General features: G+C 38.6%; 2 protein-coding genes across 3 annotated transcripts in view; both read left to right on the top strand.

Moving 5' to 3' along the window:
- Positions 1-2,428: 2,428 nt before the first annotated feature.
- slc39a9 (solute carrier family 39 member 9) lies at positions 2,429-12,103 on the top strand. Of its 2 annotated transcripts, none has more exons than XM_060879739.1 (7): positions 2,429-3,159; positions 4,138-4,246; positions 5,972-6,166; positions 6,248-6,316; positions 6,467-6,552; positions 7,060-7,194; positions 10,366-12,103. In XM_060879739.1, exons 1-7 carry the CDS (start codon positions 3,064-3,066, stop codon positions 10,591-10,593), a joined length of 918 nt encoding a protein of 305 aa, XP_060735722.1. In that variant the 5' UTR covers positions 2,429-3,063; the 3' UTR covers positions 10,594-12,103. The 2 variants fall into 2 exon arrangements, with proteins under 2 accessions (XP_060735722.1, XP_060735721.1); XM_060879738.1 differs by having other exon boundaries at positions 5,969-6,166.
- Positions 12,104-17,316: 5,213 nt separating this feature from the next.
- The window catches only part of plekhd1 (pleckstrin homology domain containing, family D (with coiled-coil domains) member 1), a 12,292-nt gene continuing 10,072 nt past the window's right edge, over positions 17,317-19,536 (top strand). The window contains 4 exon segments of the mRNA XM_060879612.1: positions 17,317-17,423; positions 18,724-18,817; positions 18,949-19,038; positions 19,143-19,219. Of these exon segments, the coding sequence (XP_060735595.1) occupies positions 17,317-17,423; positions 18,724-18,817; positions 18,949-19,038; positions 19,143-19,219 (368 nt within the window).

Raw genomic sequence — 19,536 nt, 5'->3', positions numbered from 1 at the left:
ACATAAAACATACAGGGAAAATAAGTGCTAGTTTAAGTGTTTCAGGAAAAGGTAAGTCTTCAAACGCCATTTGAAGATAGCCAGTGACTCAGCTACCTGCTGTTATATCATTTGGTTCATTTAGCATGTGCAAAGAACACATCAGATCCAAAGCTATTTGTTAAGCAGTCGCAGGTCTTGGGGGTTAAACCTGGTGTACAGTTGAATGACACAAAAGCGTGAGATAAATCTAATCTCTAAATAAATATTCAGTTATGAAACAGTTAGGCTTGTACTGGAGGTGTGTCCTGTTGATTAATACTCAATCTGCCTACACTATATGAAAGATGACTACCATATAATACTGTAGTACCCTCTAGTGCCCAGTTTAATCCTTTTGATCACAATGCTCCTGCTTTTAGGCAGCACTTTCCTATGCTAATCTATTTCTCACTGCCAATCTTCTTTTAAGCACTAGGAAAGCTTTTAAACTGTTTATACAGAGCCATAGATTTAAAAAGAACATGAGGGAGTGTCTTGACCTTTGAAAAGACAAATAGAGTTAATCCTGGTGGCTTACAGGAAAATGAAATCAGTAAGGTACAACTGCAAGGAATTGTATTTGTGCTTTTAGTTTTTGGAGATTTGTACTTAATTTGAGTATAATGAATACTTCCACAGCTCAATTTAAAAGAGAAAAGAAATCTACTTATTTATAAGTAATCGTTACAAACCTCAACAAAAGAGCAAATTAATACATAGAATGTGTGTTTTTGTGGAGAGAGAAAGACAGGAGAGAGTGAATGTGTGTGTGTGTGTGCGAGAGAGAGAGAGAGAGAGAGAGAGAGAGAGAGAGAGAGAGAGAGAGAGAGAGGGTGACAGAGAGAGGAAAGAAAGAGTAGTAAGCAACAGTGAGAGAGAGAGAGAGAGAGAGAGAGAGAGAGAGAGAGAGAGAGAGAGCTTTATTAATCCCCGAGGGGAAATTTGATGTCACGATAGCCATAAGTCAAGAGCAACAGGGAGGACAAAAACTTAACCAGTGACAACAATAAAGATTAAAGAATAAAACTATATATAAATGTGTATACAAACATGCTATGAAAGTTACTGTATGCAGTGTAATAGTTGCATATGAAAAATTGACATCATTGACATTTAGACCAAAACTGGTCATCTTTATACAAGGAAAAATAATTACACACAATTATATTATATAATTAGGTGTAAATACACAACACTTTTTCTTCTTGTTGTTGTTTATTGCTTTTCTCACCCGTATAATTTTTAATATAATTCAAAAAAATGTACAGTATCTTAATTGTTTTTTTTTTAATTTTATTACTATATATATATATATATATATATATATATATGTGTGTGTGCGTGTGTGTGTTTACCAAAATATGTACCAAATACCTGGCTAATAATCAGAGAGGAAAACATTTCTGCACAACAGAGCTAGAAGAAGCTTTACTGTAAGTGATCTAGCTGGAAAGGAGAAATGAAACGTTAATCATTCATTCATTCATTCATTCATCTTCTACCGCTTATCCGAACTACCTCGGGTCACGGGGAGCCTGTGCCTATCTCAGGCGTCATCGGGCATCAAGGCAGGATACACCCTGGACGGAGTGCCAACCCATCACAGGGCACACACACACTCTCATTCACTCACACAATCACACACTAGGGACAATTTTCCAGAGATGCCAATCAACCTACCATGCATGTCGTTGGACCGGGGGAGGAAACCGGAGTACCCGGAGGAAACCCCCGAGGCACGGGGAGAACATGCAAACTCCACACACACAAGGTGGAGGCGGGAATCGAACCCCGACCCTGGAGGTGTGAGGCGAACGTGCTAACCACTAAGCCACCGTGCCCCCCACGTTAATCATGCATTAATAATGCATTAATAATAATATTAACCTTATAATATTAATAATAGTATATAAGCCTGTATAATCCTTGACATTGTTAGGAAAAAAATTCCTAATTAAATAAATAGGTAAAATATTAATTCATTTATCTGCAGTAACCACTATATACTGTCAGGGTTACAATGTCAAGGTGAATCTGATCTGGATGGGACACTAAGCCATCACACACACACACACACACACACACACACACACACACACACACACACACACACACACACACACACACACACACACACACACACACACACACAAACACAAACACACACACACACTCTCATTTGACCTGCTCTTGTGGACCATAACTAAAGTGAAATATTAGTAAAATAAAATATAAATGAATAAATAGTGTTGCCTTATGTAGCGTTTTATTCGGCGTATATTTCTCTATATATACATGGGGTACATGACATGCTCTCTACATGTGCGGTAATACAGAAATTGTCACTTAAACTGTGCGAGCTTTTATTTTGAACACTGTGATCCGGAAGCGTTCGCAGTTTGCCAACGTTACAGCATTCATGTTGACGTTTTTTAACCGAAGCTGAAATGATCAGTTATTGATGGGTTGTGGAATTGGGACAGAGATTTAATCTCTATCATTAGGATATTCATTTAAGAATAATGTTTTCGACGCTAGTGTCTTAGGAAACTAATTAGACTTCCGTAAAACGGGTTGCTTGCTGGCTAGGTAGGCTAGCTAGGTAGGCTAGCTAGGTATAGGAAGTGCTTTAAGTGAAGGGAGCCACAGGTTTTTTTTTGCCACTGTGGCAACAGCAGAAACAAAACCGCCTGAGTTGACTCTTGTTAGTCGTGTTTATCTGCTGCAGTGTGGATCCGATACTTTCATATCTGAATTACACGGTTTTTAAATCATTAACACGTTCATTTCGAGCGCTAATTTTGCTCACCAGGGCGAAGAATAAGCGCGTTTGGTTTTTAATAGTTCTCTGTTTGTTGACATTGCTGGACTTATTAGTCTTAACCGTGCATCCAATTATTTTATCAGCTACAGTGTGTTGTGTGTTGGTTAATTAAGCTTTAATACAGACGATTTGGATTGACGTTAGCTAGCAGAGACTAGCTAGCTAGCTAGCTAGTAGGTTTGTAATAAAGCTAGTTAGGATATAAGACATTGTGGAAAATGGACGACTTCAGTTCAATCAGCCTGCTTTCACTGGCTATGTTAGTGGGATGTTATGTTGCAGGAACAATTCCTCTGGCTGTCAACTTTTCCGAGGTGAGTTAAAGATTTATTGTGATTTTACATCACGCTGTAAAACACCTAGCTAGATAGTCGTTTAGCTTCCTCAGCTGCTAGCCTTTATTTGTTTGTTGATTGATTGAAATTTTTCGCCCAACTGACATTCATTCATTCTTTAATTCTGCTGTAAATGCTTTTTTTTTATATAGCAAACAAAAAACTGAGTGATGTTTGCATGTTAAGAGTCATCTTTAAATCTCTGACCAAAGTTCACACCAGCCATCAGGCTCCTGTTCAATACTGAACCTCTGATATTCTAACGATATGATAAACTAAACTGTCTATGGTCTAAAAATATCGCGGTTTTAATCAAGCACATCAAATCAGAGGTGAAAATGAAAGGGAAATATATTATAAATGTAAAATAAAACGATTAAACCACCTAGTTATTCGTTTTTTTTTAAAGAAATAGTAGTATTTATTTTGGACTATATGACTACAATAAACAATCTCTTGCTTTAAACGTAATCTTTTTTTAGTAAACATGTGAGTTAATGGTTTTTGCACAAGAAAAACAGAGCTAAAAGGGATTTATAAAAGTTTTGTTAAGTTTGCTTTAATGTTTTTGTGCTCACGTGCGTTTAGTGATCAACTTTTAGCAATGTTGCTAACTCTTTTCTTGAGGGAAAAAAAGTCGTTTGATGAAAACTAAAGTTTTGTTTACACTCGTTTTTTAAAGCGATGACAAAAGCTATAAAAGAAACAGTCATTTTTTTTACTTTAAGCTTCAGTTTTAAAGTTTAGAGTTTATAATAAAGTGGCAAGTGTGAGGGTGGGACGCTGTGAAACTATGGTGATTGGACATTTGGACAATGTGGGCCAATCTAATTGTATTGTATTATTTAAGACTTTTATTGTATTTTTTATTTGATTTATTATTGTTGTTTATTCTGGGTTTTTTGTTGTTGTTAAAGTTTTTCTGTATTTACATTTCTTGTCCTCTCTGATCTTCAGGAAAAGCTGAAGCTTGTGACAGTTTTGGGAGCAGGTCTCTTATGTGGTACTGCTCTGGCTGTCATTATTCCTGAGGGAGTCCATGCACTGTATGAGGAGGTGCTAGAGGGTGAGTGTCTCTCTCTCCGTGTCTCTCTCTCCGTGTCTCTCTCTCCGTGTCTCTCTCTCCGTGTCTCTCTCTCCGTGTCTCTCTGTCCGTGTCTCTCTCTCCGTGTCTCTCTGTCCGTGTCTCTCTGTCCGTGTCTCTCTGTCCGTGTCTCTCTCTCTCTCTGTGTTTCTCTCTCTGTGTTTCTCTCTCTCTCTCTCTCTCTCTGTGTTTCTCTCTCTGTATTTCTCTCTCTCTCTCTCTCTCTCTCTCTCTCTCTCTCTCTCTCTCTCTCTCTCTCTCTGTGTTTCTCTCTCTGTATTTCTCTCTCTCTCTCTCTCTCTCTCTCTCTCTCTCTCTGTGTTTCTCTCTCTGTATTTCTCTCTCTCTCTCTCTCTCTCTCTCTCTCTCTCTCTCTCTCTCTCTCTCTGTGTTTCTCTCTCTGTGTTTCTCTCTCTCTCTCTCTCTCTCTCTCTCTCTCTCTCTCTCTCTCTCTCTCACACACACTTTCGCTCTTTCTCGCACAAACAAACCAAACATTATACCAAGTCTGTAAAGTTTGTACACCTATGCGATTACAGAACTAGTCAGACAGAGCTCTTTTAACTGATTCTTCTGACATCAATATTTTATCTATGTTTGAGTAAAATCTTCTGACTGCACTGTAACCCAAGTAAAGCTGAAAAGATTCTTATTGAGACTTGAGACAAAATAATAAAATGCTCTATAGACCAACTTGTTAGATTAAAGCCAGGTTTTCACTGAATCTGATCCGATACTGATACTGAAACGGTGATGTGCTGATGCCGACCTGAAACGCTGATTTGATCGATATTAGATCTAATTTTACATCTTTTTAAATCTGATCCAGTCCTCTGTACTGCTATGAACACAGTTTCTGCAGACATAGCACTGATGTCACATAGGAAGAGCAAAGACAAAAGTTATTTAAAGGCACGCCATATTAATGCCTCTGATGTTTTGCAATCCTGAGCAACAGCAAGTTATTCAAGGGTGTAAAGATAAGATTAATAACTGTAATACAACAGTGCTGTTGAAGGCTCAGTTCTGATTTCACAGATGTTGATTCTGCAGCCCTTACAGTAAATGCAAGACAAATCACAGGTTTAAGTTAATGCACTGTTTTTTTCTATCCTTTAATTATCCTTTATATTATAGAAGCTTCGGTGTCAGTCTGATGATGAAGGAAACTTGGAACTGTCCACTCGGACAGTCATCTACATATTGTTAGCAGCCTGATATCATGTTAGGTGTCTAGAGGCCAAACATAGTGTTTAGGCTGATAGTATTTTAGTCTGTGACCTAGTGAACCAGGAGCAGGATATATTCTTTATAAGGGCATCTGCCAAATGCCTTAAATGCAAATGTGAAAATAATGTTTTCATAGACTTTTAGAATCATCATGTTTGAGCTTGATTGACATCTTAGGGCAGTGCTAGCTCAGTGGTTAAGGTATTGGAATACTGAACAGAAGGTGAGTTCAAATCCCAGCACAACCAAGGTGCCACAGCTGGGCCCTTGAGCAAGGTTCTTAACCCTCAACTACTCAGTTGTATAAATTAGACCAAGCTGTAAAACGAAATAAGATTTTTCCTCCTCAGATGCATTTACAGTCAACTCGACTTGCATATTAATCGCACAACTACTATGAATTATTCTCTTTCACTGGAAAAGGGTTTTTAATATTTAAAAAATAAAACTGTTTTGTATTTCTGCCTCCTCCAGCAGGACACCACGCTCACAGTCAGGCCGAGGTGTCTGCACCGGGGCAGAAAGCCGCCGAGTCGGTGGTAGGGCCGAGTCACGACCACGAGCACAGTCATCAGGAACTCCATGCCTTCATTGGCTTCTCTCTTGTGTTGGGATTTGTCTTCATGTTACTAGTGGACCAGATCGGCAGCTCGCACATACACAGCAGCGATGGTCAGTGCGCCACAGATTCACTCACAAACGTACAGTTTCCCATATGATCGTCTTTTGAGTGGGTTTTGTGTCTGTGTACAGACCCCGAGGCAGCGAGAGCAGCCAGCTCTAAAATCACCACTACACTTGGCCTGGTTGTCCATGCGGCAGGTGAATAAATACAGCCAAGACAAATCCTCCTTAGGGTTTAGTTGTGTATTGTATACATGCAACATACTTGATGATTTATATGATTCTGCTTTGCTTAGACGTGTGTACGCATTTCTGATAAAAACATACGTGACGCGTTTGTCTCTCCAGCTGACGGAGTTGCACTCGGAGCAGCAGCTTCTACCTCTCAGACTAGCGTCCAGCTCATTGTATTTGTCGCCATCATGCTTCATAAGGTAAACCGGTTTTTAATCACTGTACAACTGTCCTATAGACTATTAGACAAATAAAAACAAATAACCCTTTTTTCTTTTCTTTGTTTGCTCTTAGTTCGTGCTGTGGTTTATTTGAATAAAGACAATTCCAGTTACAGATCGTTAAGAAAAGAAAACATTTGCTCTGTCCTTTGTCCTTCCAGCCATTTGTTTGCAGTGCTTATAATAAGCCTTTTTTATTTGCTATATGTATATTTTTGTAAACCCATAATTAATATACACATAAGAAGGACCACAGGCTTATTATAATTTTGTATTTTTTAATATTTTTTTGCCTACGCAGGTTGAATAACTGTGATAAATGATCACTGAAGCAAGAATTATTGTTGTTTTTATTTTAGTCAGTATTATGAGGGTATTATGCAGGTCTCGGTCAGAATCAAAAACATTATTTGTGATTTTTGCCCATGCTGGAGGAAATGTGAGCCTCTGGGTTGCTTTAAAACGTTTTATCTCTGTGCTCAACAGGCTCCTGCTGCCTTTGGCCTCGTCTCTTTCCTAATGCACGCAGGTTTAGAGAGAAACCGGATCAGAAAACACCTGCTGATCTTTGCCTTGGCTGCTCCTGTTCTGGCTATGATCACCTTCCTAGGGCTCAGCCAGGTAGGGCACATGATTTTGGAGTAGAAGCAAACAAACGGTGCTTAAAGAAAGGCAGCATGTTGTCAAGGAAGAAGAAAAAAAAAAACATTTAGAGCTTCGGTCAGACGAGCACAATGTTCTGAAGTGTAACTTTTTTCTATTTAGTAACTTTGTGACTGAAAAGCTGCTGAGAAACAGAAAGGAAACTGTACATACATTGAATTGCCAGTTCATTAGGTACAACGGAGCGAGAACATCACCAAACACATTTCTTGTATAGTGTGTTGCACAAATATCAAGTGCATACACACTTTGTGTTAATGTGCATACATTTCTTTTTTTTTTTTGTTTAATTGACTGATGACTCCATAGCCAAACTCCATACACAGTAGAAATCTGTGTAAAGCAGCAATTACTGCAACTGTATACAAACCTAATAAGTATGTAAGTGCCATATATATTTAGTGTATAATAATATACTGGTCTGCTGGTATAATGGTGAGGGAAGATGTATTTATACCACATTAATGTTCTACAGCAGCAGCTCAGACAGCAGTTCCATAATTCAGTTGTAATTCAATCAATTCTATTAATGCAGTTAATCAGTATACAATTAATGCACATAGTCAAATTGAAATGTAGTATTTTATGAAGCAATACATCTCATTTTGTTATGGTGCAGTTTTCTGAGCTGAGATGTTTCTTTGGCTTTTACTTTAAGGTCTCTGCCATGAGAAAGAACTTCAGGGTTGCAGGGCTTTACAGATTCTCTGCAATGTGGCATGTTGTGGTTTTTTTTTTTTTTTTGCCTCATTAACTTAAAAAAATAAATAAATAAAGTGAGAGGCTGCAGAGGAAAAACACTTTTTTTCCTTTATATATTTATATATAAACAGGAGTGAAGGATGTTCCACAACACGAACTGTTGTTGTTCTACTTTCAGCTTTTCCCGTTAGGGGTCACCACAGCAAATCATCTGTTTCCAGCTAACTCGATCATCAACATCCTCTATTCTCGCACCTCTTACCTTCATGTCCTCTTTCAACACATCCATATATCTCCTATTTGTCCTTCCTCTTGACCTCTTACCTGGCAGCTCCATCTCCCAACATCCATCTACCAATATAACTATCTCCTTCCTCTATACATGTCCAAACCATGTCAATCTAGCCTCTCTGTCCTCGTCCCCAAAAACAGCCAACCCGAGCTGTCCCTCTGATGTGCTCCACAATATGAAATGTTACTATAAATTAATATTTTTAGTATATTTGATTCATTAATAAATCAAAGTAATAATAAAACTTTCTGTAAAGAAATTTTCGGAGTAGGACAGGTTTTGTGCATCAATTTCAGGTTTTGTAATTTAGTTTTGTATAAATACAACACATTTGCCCATTTTGTTCCATCAAAGCATTTCCATAGAGGCTACCTTCTATAAAAAGAAATCACTTCTCGGCTAATACAGCTTATATAGCAGCTACTGGTATGGAAGTGATTGATTCGTATAGTCCGGTGTAGTTCACACGTCCCCCTTTTCCACCAAAAAGAACCGGGTGCTGGTTCAGAGCTAGTGCTGGTTCAACGTTGGTTCCACTGGCGAACCTTCTAAGAACCGGTTTGCCTTTCCATCGGCTAGAGAGCCGCCGCAGAGCCGAGTCTGACGTCACTGTATACGTGTCACGTGTCCCAGCAACGTTAACGCAGCAGCGGCAAATACAATTACAACAACAATGGTGGATGTTGCTTTACTGTTAATGCTCATGGCTTTGTGAACATACATTGGCATCCAAACGCGGCGAATCCAACGTGTACGTGCAGCTCCATGTAATCTGTATAAACGGAGGTTATAATCAAGAAAGTACATAACGTTATTTTATCATTAACACAGAAAAAAGTTTGCCTTAGCATGTAGCTACCTACTATCATGTGTGCTGATAATTAATCATATCGCGGTAAAGTTAAAGTGTATTAAACATTAGTATACTTAAAGTACATTATCAAATGCGCTAACAGTAGCCCCGCCCACAGCCCCTGACACAAGCGGTTCTTAAGTGTAGACCAGCAGTGCTACTTACTGTAAGAACCACTTTTCCTGGTTCAGAGCCGGTGCTTCGGCTGTCGAAAAAGAAAGAAAATTAAGCTCTGGCTCCGAACCAGCACTCAAACTGCCTCGGTCGAAAATAGGCAATGGTTGGGTGTGACTGTTTTCGGTATAGTTTAGTTCTGTTTGTTGAGAAGCCTGATGGTTTGAGGGAAGAAACCATTGCACAGTCTGGTTGTAAGGGCCCGAATGCTACGGTACCTGTTTCCAGATGGCAGGATGCTGAAAATATTGGTATGTATGTGGGAATGTACCAGCTCGAAATTTAGAAAAAGTTGCTTGGAAACCAAAATTAGGAATTCAGATTATTACTGTTTAATATATTATTATTTAGAATTGTATTAACCGTCACAAGAGCGCTAATTATTATGTACGTATTTCAGTAGGTATGTGTGTTTTTGTTTGAACAAACTCTATTTGCTATTGATCTTTGCTAAAGGTTTTTTCCTGTGTTATTTATACAAACAAAACACATTCAGACAGGTTTATGTATTTTTTGGAACTCGATGCTGTGGCTAGGCATATTACTCGGAATTATTTCACTTCCAGAAACAGGACGTAGGAACAGTGACGGTTCTAAGCAAAAGAAGAAAGAACGAAAAACAATGCACCATGAACTCACCTCACACTTTACAGAGTAAAAATGAATCTTTCAGTGAGATGTGAGAACAGATCGTGCCAAACTTTTAGCCAAGACTTGCTGCATTTTTTTTTTTTTTTTTTTTGTTTTGTTGGAAAGATTTTTCTTGACCCCTGACCATCACACCCATGTGTATTTATTCCCCCAAACGTTTGCCACAAAGTTGTCCCTGTTTAAGAGAGAATGTATAGAGGGTGGATGGATGGATGAATGGATATGTAGATGGATAAATGGAATTGTATGTGGTTGGTTGGATGGATATGAGGATTGATTGATGGATTTATATGTTGATATGTGGATGGACGGATGTGATCAGGTGTCTGCATACTTTGGCAATATGGTGTATGATGTTTGATTACCAGAAGTCTGACCCTCACATTGATTTTTGCTCACTCTCCATAGTCTATAATTAATTGTGATTGTTTTGCTTTTCCACCTTTTCTCCATTCAGAGCAGTAAAGAGGCGCTGTCTAACGTCAACGCCACAGGAGTGGCCATGCTGTTCTCGGCTGGCACCTTCCTCTACGTCGCCACGGTTCACGTCCTGCCAGAAGTGGGAGGCACAGGTGGGCACAGCCACTCAGCCGGTGGAGGAAAAGGACTGAGCAAGTTGGAGGTGCTGGCACTCGTCATAGGCTGCCTCATCCCTCTGGTGCTCTCTGTTGGCCACCACCATTAAAAAGGGAAAACGAAAAAAGACTTTTGTGAAGAAGGGACTTTTTAAAACGGTGGCTGATTGACCTCCTCATGCCTCTCTGTATGGATCAGATCTGTGACACAAAAATGGACTTGTGGCACAACACAAGTGTGATCACATGACCATAACCTCCAAGTGCTATGTGCTGATAGCAGGCATTAACCTTACATAAACAAGTGACACCACAGGTTCATGCTTTTTACACACTTTCTTTCTTTAATTGTGGTTTCTGATTCTCTTTAACAAATGTAATGGTGAACTACGACTTTTTTTCTTTCTTTCACTTTTTTATTTTTATTTTTTAAATATAACGTGTAGTGAACTGCATAACCTTTGAGTCACGTGATTGAGACCTTTTTTATGGCTACGTGGTTCCATGTTTTTTCTGATTTGCTTTCTTAACACAACAGTATGGACTCAACAAATCAGTTTGTCTCGATTTGTTCAATTGTGACTTATTCATACAGTGTTCATCATCTGAGCTTCAGATTAGACTCCATTTCTGAGCTGTATGGCCATAACTGAGACCAGGGTGGCCAGTTTTATCCAGAAAAAGACACAGTGTCTGGGCAGGATTTCATTCCAATCAAACAGGCGCCAAACCTGATTCTACCTGTTTAATCAGTTGATCTTGGCTTTCAATAGACTCTCAGCTTTGGCTGTTACTCGGTTGAAATGAAAACCTGCACCCATGCTGGCCTTTTCTGGATAAGATTGGACACGTCTGGAGTAGACATTTGTGCAGCAATAGTTTTTCCAGCATACAGCTTGTGGTTGATTGGTGGTATTTTCTGTGCTAACGAATTGAGTAGGAGGATGTTTTGTTTAATTTATCATTTTGAACAAATAGTCAGAAAGAGTATTAGGTTTAGTCAGTACACAACATCCACTTAATATCTATTTTCTAATCTTCCAGGTTTTTTTTTTTTTATATATATATATATTTTTATTTTTAAACAGATAAACAGAAATGGTGTCTGTTTTTCTGGTGGTGGAAAAGTGAAACGATGCAGGTTTTTATACGCACGAGGGACCATACTTGATGTCGAAAGTGGTAGAATGGAGTATAATTATTTACCACGCTGGCTATTTGGATACCATTTGAAACGATGGTGAAGCTGGCTGGCTGACTTGAAGGAACTGCGCAAGTTTTTTTTTTTTTTTTTTTTTTAAACACACTCGTTTGAGCTTGTAACGTGTCACTCACACTCAGCTGCTGTCCATTTTGAGAAGCATCTCTGAGCTCTGCTGATGTGGTCAAGTTGGGATGCTTTAACTGTAATTATTGTGGTGCCTGCCCTTAATGCAGAGCCTCTGTATATAATGCATTGTGTACATATAACAGATGAGCTTGATGCAAACATCACTTGTAGCCCTAATGTACTGAGTTTAACACTCAGCCTTTTAGTACAGTTAATAACGGCAAGGATAACGGGGTTGATTTAAAGTGATGGGAAAGGGAATGTAATAAATTTACATTGAATCACAATAATGCTCCACAGGGTCATTTTGTGTCAAAATTACATCTAGCGAGAATGAAACCTGGTTTATTTAAAAATGGTTCAGTTAATCACAGCACGCTACGCACGTCGCCATGCTCGGCTGTAAAAACGAATAGAATTTTGATTGGAAAAATGTCTGAGTATATTTAAACATGATGGTGACAAATGAAACATTTAAAGATTGATGCTACGATCACATTAGGACCACTGGCTTATAATGTATATACAATGTGTGTGTTTAAAATATTAATTCATTTTACCAAAGGTTTAAAAAATGGAATTTGCACCTTTTGCTATTGTGACCATGTTCAACATTGAATGTTTTCATCATGTCAGACTCCACAGTGGTGTTTAAGGTGCTTTAATTATGTTGTTTTTTTTTTTTTCCTAGTCTACTAGGAGCAGCATAACAGAAAACGGTATTTCCCACACAGATGTTTCTATCTTCAAAGTAAATGATTATAACGGACCCTTTTCTACTCTCTGAGATTCCCCAAGTGCTTGTTCATAAGCATCTAAAATATAAAGGTGTTATCATCAACCACTAAAATTCTGTGCAAGGTTATTAAACGGAGGGAAAAACCGACGTCTCGCTCTGAAAGCCGACAAAATCCTGACTCCTTTTATATCAGACTTGGTGCAACAAAATAATTCATTGGTTAATACTGATTTATAAAATGTCCCTTAAGTCAATTTCCTATCTGGTAGCAGACTGGAAAGCCAGTGTACTGGTAAAAAAGGGAATGGAATAAAAGACTCAAGGATGTGGTGTTTTTCAGAAAATAATCAGCGACAGGATGGTGTGATGTGCTGCGACTTGAGGTTCGTTACCGGCCCAAAGCTACACAACAGATTGAATGCTTTCATTTAAAACCTGCATGCTTTCACACACGATATGAACAGTTTGAACAAAATATGAACGAAAAACAAAAGGAAGCTTGAATAGATAAAAGAATACGTAAACAGATATAAATGTAAACAGCTATACAATAGCAAAAGTGTACAAAATGTACAATAAAGGGTGAGTGCAAAGTAAGCAGATATGTAAATTAAATATATTAAAAGAAATAAAAGGGGGCACGGTGGCTTAGTGGTTAGCATGTTCGCCTCACAACTCCAGGGTTGGGGGTTCGATTCCTGCCTCCACCTTGTGTGTGTGGAGTTTGCATGTTCTCCCCGTGCCTTGGGGGTTTCCTCCGGGTACTCCGGTTTCCTCCCCCGGTCCAAAGACATGCATGTTAGGTTGATTGGTATCTCTGGAAAATTGTCCGTAGTGTGTGATTGCGTGAGTGAATGAGAGTGTGTGTGTGTGCCCTGCGATGGGTTGGCACTCCGTCCAGGGTGTATCCTGCCTTGATGCCCGATGACGCCTGAGATAGGCACAGGCTCCCCGTGACCCGAGGTAGTTCGGATAATCGGTAGAGAATGAATGAATGAATGAATGAAAAGAAAAGAGAATATATTGGCAGAGTTGATTGCACATTTAGTCGTAGTACGTTGTGAGTGTTTTGAGTATAATGATATTGTTTAGTTCTATAATGGCTCTTGAGTACAAACTAATGATAGATTTGAAGGTCTATATTTAACAGGACTAAAGAGTTTGCAGATTCGGAGAGAAAAATACAGTTTATTAGAGTAACCCTTTTATCACAGTGCTAAAAGAACGCACAGGCGGCTTCTGTGATTTTTATTGTACTCTGATTTGTAGCTTGATTGGACGGAGGTCGAAAATGAGATCCAAGCTCCAACTTCTCACTTACTAGGTAAGTAAACTGCTGTGCTAATAATGGGCCTTTGATCCTGAGCACTTAATGTGATAATCTGATGGTTAGATAACACTAACAGAGACCTTAACATTGTCCTGTTTTGAATCTGCTAAACATGAAGCTTTCTCCATGATGAATCTTTTTGCATTACCTTTTACTTTAGAAATGATAACATTTATTAGAACTTGCACATTTATTTAAAATTACTATAAACAATTTATTAACAGGGGGCACGGTGGCTTAGTGGTTAGCACGTTCGCCTCACACCTCCAGGGTCAGGGTTCGATTCCCGCCTCCACCTTGTGTGTGTGGAGTTTGCGTGTTCTCCCCGTACCTCGGGGGTTTCCTCTGGGTACTCCGGTTTCCTCCCCCGGTCCAAAGACATGCATGGTAGGTTGATTGGCATCTCTGGAAAAATTGTCCCTAGTGTGTGAGTGAATGAGAGTGTGTGTGTGTGTGTGTGTGTGTGCCCTGCGATGGGTTGGCACTCCGTCCATGGTGTATCCTGCCTTGATGCCCAATGACGCCTGAGATAGGCACAGGCTCCCCGTGACCCGAGGTAGTTCGGATAAGCGGTAGAAAATGAATGAATGAATGAATTTATTAACACCATCTGACCAATCAGAATGTGTTAATTGTTATGAGCAGTTTTGTAATTTGTTAATTGTTATGAAATGAATGCATGCCATACTAAACAAACCACTGCTTTACCTGTTTAAAATATTGCATTGTTATTTCATAGATTGATTAAATAACAGTGATAACGAATTTCTTATCTGTACGGTGATGATAATGCAGTATGCATTATGTTTGATTTTGTCTTAGGCAGCGATTTGTTGTATTAGCAGCACTGTTTGGTACTTATCTCTATTATAAGCCAGTCATACAAATGAATTATTTATCCCTTTGCTCAGGAAGAGTGTGTGATTTCAGGAAGAGGTCATCACACATCATAGGGTGGAGCAAGACATAAGAGTAACCTGTGATGACTATGCCTCTTGTGTTGCTTCATCTAACCCAAATTCATATTTTTTTTGTCACATACTGCAAATAAATCATACACAGTACAACATGAAGTGAAAGAAATACAACGCATGAGGTCCTTAATTCTCTCAGGTGGTATAGCTGCCCATTCTTCTTGGCTAAATGCTTCCAGTTCCTGTATATTATTTGGTTGTCTTGCACAGACTGCACGTTTGAGATCTTCCCCAAAGTGGCTCAATGATATTGAGGTCAGGAGACTGTGATGGCCTCCAGAACCTTCACCTTTTTCTGCTGTAGCCATTGGAGGGTCAACCTTGCCTTGTGCTTTGGATCATTGTCATGTTGGAACATTTGAGTACGTCCCATGTGCAGCTTTCGTGCTATAGAATGCAAATTGTCTGCCAATATCTTCTGAGAACATGCTTCATTCATATTGCCATCAATTTTTACTAACTTCCCTGTGCCACTGGAGCTCACACAATCCCAAAACATAAGAGATCCTCCACCATGCTTTACATTGGGATGGTGCACTGTAGACCTTGTTGACTCCCCTCCAAACATAACATGTACTGTATGGTTGTTACTATACAGTTTTATTTTGGTCTCATCACTCCATATGACTGCTCCAGAAGATGTGAGGCTTGTCTAGGTGCGGTCTGGTACAGTATACTGAAGGACGGCCTTTTTGTGGCAGTAATGGGTTTCTCCTGGGAACTCGACCATGCATGTGATTTATGTTCAAGCACCTCCTTATTGTGCTCCTTGAAACACCACTTTTTTCCAGAGAAGTCTGTATTTCTCTTGAAGTTGTTTTTGGGGTTTTCTTTGTGTCCCGAACAATTCTTCTGGCAGTAGTGTGTTAAAATCTTTCTTGTTCTACATGACCGTGGCTTAGTATCAACAGAACCTCTTATTTTCCACCTTTTTATGAGTTTGAACAGCACTGACTGGCATTTTCAAGTGTTGAGATCTTTTTATATCCTTTTCCTGCTTTATAAAGTTCACCTACCTTATTATTCAGGTCCATTGGCAGTTCTTTAGTCTTCCCCATGGTGCAGTATCCAGCCAAGTCGGTGCATCACCACATGAGCTGAGAAACTCACTGTCTATTTATGCACAGACACTAATTACAATTACAATGAGTCACAGGTGTGGAAACTTTCCTTTAATAGCCGTTTAAACCTCTGTGTGTCAACCTGTGTGTTTATAATGTGGCCAAACTTTCAAGGAGATGTAAACTTTTGATCAGGGTTGTTTAGGTGATTTCAGTCATTAGGGTTTAAATAGGAGTCAAACAACTATGTGATAATTAATGACTTAAATAAGAAAAAAAATATTTTGCATTATCAGTCATCCTTTCCAAATATATGGCAATGTTTGACACTTTCTTTCAGGGTATGCAAATTTTGAGCACAACTGTATGTAAAGCTGCTTTGGGACAACGTGAATTGTTAAAAGTGCTATACAAATAAATTGAATTGAATGGAATAGCATATAACGGGACTTTTCCACACTTTCATTCTGCACTTTCGTTTCTTCTGTGCTTTTTTTCTAGAATCAGAGCTCTATGTAAGGAAGAGAGGCTTGCTCCTGTGGAAAATAGGTTTTCTGACTTATTTTTCCTATCTTGCACTACTGATCAGAAGGTCATGAGTTCGAATCAGAGGTCCACCAAGCATCCAAAACTGGGCCCTTGAGCAAGGCCCTTAACAATTAATTGCTGAGTTGTAAAACAAATGAGCTAAAAATGTAAGTTTCACTGGATAAGAGCGTCTGTCAAATGACATAAATGTAAATCAATTTCAGGAATCTGTTCCATAGGACTACATATAAAAGCCCATTTTTGATAACTCAATACACGTCTACAGGAAAATCTGAGTCTTTACTGAATGACTGCATCAAGTACTTTGATATCTATTCTCATGTATTCAGTATAAACAGGCTGTGAAGGCTTGCCTCTCTGTCCCTAATGTGCATCAGTGAAAAACATCTATAACGCTGTGAACCTGACATGCAGAATGCCTTAAAGCAGATTAATACCCAGTGAAAGTGGACCGTTGCTCTTTTGCTGGAACTGGTTTCGTTAGTCGCACTGATTAAACCATGATGACTGGTGCAAGTAATCTAAGTACGTGTCATATGAGACATCTATTGACCATCGGTCAGATTTAGAAACTCCACCATATGCTGTTCTCTGCCTCTTGCTATTTTGCTTTTACATATCTGATGCCTTTATTGACGTCCAGATCATTCTGCCTCGTTGAGTTATTGGAAGTTCCCTAATTGTCTTTGTGTGTGTGTGTGTGTGTGTGTGTGTGTGTGTGTGTGTGTGTGTGTGTGTGTGGATGAGTGACTGACTCTCCTGCTAATGTTAACCCCTCCACCCATTTCTTTGAGAACGACAGCCGCGTTTATCCTCCTCTAAGCTCTTTTCTTTTCCTTCCTGGATCTCCATGGAGCAGCCGGACTCTAGCATCCTGTACATCAGCAATAAAGTGCAGCTACACGGCGTGTTGTGGAAAAGATCCTCCGGAAGACAATCAGCTAAATGGGCTCGAAGGTACAGTGGGGATCTAATCTCATTTTCAGTCCAAATATTAGGCTGGGTGTATTACTATTTTCCAGCCGTACTGAGGTTCTGAACATTTTAATGCATTCAGGAGTTTGCATGTCGTGTGTGTGTGTGTGTGTGTGTGTGTTTGAATAGGGGCTGATTAATTCACAGATTTTATTCTCTTGATAGTAAAACTCTATGGCATTATTTCTAGAAATGATGAGTCATGCAGTAGCACTCAGTGGAAGTAAAGAGCACATATTCTTTTTCTAGGATGTTTTTTCAAGCCATCCTAGAACTAAGTACAGGTAAATGTACAGTACACTCTGTGGCTGAAGTGTATTATTGACTTTAGTGCTTTTTAATTCTACAAAAGTTTTTAAAATTTTTTATTTATTTTTTTAATTCTATAAATTAAAGATTAAATATTAAATAAAATAAAAATAATAAACAATATCTTATTTATGTTTAATATCTTTTTATTCCAGACCAAAATCATAATGCGTTTCATACGAACTAATGAGCTTTCATGATAAAGCATATTAATAAATTAATTACAAATAATCACTGGTTTTATACAGAGGGGTGATATATTAACGGAAAAAAACCTAAAGCCTCTAGAACAGCTTTGTAGAGATTCTATAAGTCTCTGGATTGCATTAGAAGTATAAACAGGATTCTTCCATAGGATATTCCCTCAGCTGGTGTTTTGATGATGGTGGTAGAAAAACACTTTGGGGGTTTTTCTGGAAAACACCACTCACTCATACTGGAATAGAAATGTTTCATCGTACGGTTAAGCTAGACTTTGTAGATTTATACATTTACATTTAACCCTTAAGGAGCAAACCAGAGGTGGCAGAGGAAAAGGAAAAACAGAAGCAACAGAAAGCTTAAAGTTACCTCAGAGACATTTTCCATAAATGTTAAATATGACTTTTTTTTATTTGTTTATACAGAGTGTCCAACATACATAGTGAATGAAGGAGCTTTTTCTATACATATGGTAATGTACTAAAATATGCGAATACGCCAGTAATTAGAATTACAACCAGCACTATTGTCAAAATGATTAATTTCTGAAAAAAATCATAATCAATAAATCTATAATACTGTACTAGAAATCCCCAAATACTAGAAATGCCAAAATGTAGCTAAAATAAATAAAATGTAAATGACACATTACAAATTTTTTTTCTCTACAAATATAAGATTACGGTCAAATTCATTCAAAATGTTTCCTCGATAACTGTAACAAAACAAATATTCTTTACCTAGTTTATTATTTATTTTCTAAATCGAATAGATTCTTCGTTATCAAAGACAGCTTCCTGCTCTACTATGCTGAGAACGAAAAAAGAAACTTCGAAGCTAACAGATACTTCAACATTCATCCAAAGGTAAACGTCTCTGATTTCCATCCTGAAATCCGACACGAAGAACGATTGATGCTAATATTGTGTTATTGTCCTCTTCTCTGCAGCCTGTTGTCTGTTTCTTTCTTTGCTGACTCATAGTTTTGTTTTAACAGGGAGTTATCCCTCTAGGCGGATGTGTGGTCGAGCCAAAGGAGGAGCAAGGCATGCCTTATGCCATAGTTATCAACCATGAGGAATTTAATGTATGATCCATTCTTTTCTTTACTTTGACATATAAAAAAAACTACATCAGACATGAATATCTACATCATTATTTTCCTAACTCTGATTTTATCTCCCTTCACAGGGAGACATAACGTTAGCAGCAGAGTCCGAGTCCGAGCAGAGCCAGTGGCTGGAGATGTTGGAGGAGTCCGGAAAAGTGTGAGCCTTAAGTACTTAAGTGCATAGAGTTAAGTGCAAAGGTTTGCATACTTCCAGGACAAATTTTTTACATTCATTTATTTTAAGTGAATGATTTTATCTAGGTCAGGGTTGCACTGGATTTGGAGCTTGTCCCAGGAACAAACATGTAGTCCATCTCAAGCACCTGTAGATAGCTAAATCATTCCTGTCACACAACTACTACCACAACATTTATTCATTTTGTACATTTTTTTCAGTCAATACAAACACCTGACCAATGGCATACCCACTTCAAACATCTCAAGTTTTTGTACAACCAAAATAGGAGAGAAATC

Source organism: Tachysurus vachellii, chromosome 10 (assembly GCF_030014155.1).
Source record: "Tachysurus vachellii isolate PV-2020 chromosome 10, HZAU_Pvac_v1, whole genome shotgun sequence".
NCBI classification, from domain to species: domain Eukaryota; kingdom Metazoa; phylum Chordata; class Actinopteri; order Siluriformes; family Bagridae; genus Tachysurus; species Tachysurus vachellii.
The sequence above is the reverse complement of the archived record's forward strand: the minus strand, read 5'-3'. Positions and strand labels throughout refer to the sequence as shown.

What these genes read in the sequence shown, in the direction of transcription:
- slc39a9 (XM_060879738.1), top strand. Translation starts at nt 3,064, where the DNA reads ATGGACGACTTCAGTTCAATCAGCCTGCTTTCACTGGCTATGTTAGTG. An exon ending in TGGCTGTCAACTTTTCCGAG is followed by an intron (nt 3,160 to 4,137) that starts GTGAGTTAAAGA and finishes TCTGATCTTCAG; the next exon opens with GAAAAGCTGAAGCTTGTGAC. An exon ending in GTATGAGGAGGTGCTAGAGG is followed by an intron (nt 4,247 to 5,968) that starts GTGAGTGTCTCT and finishes TGCCTCCTCCAG; the next exon opens with CAGGACACCACGCTCACAGT.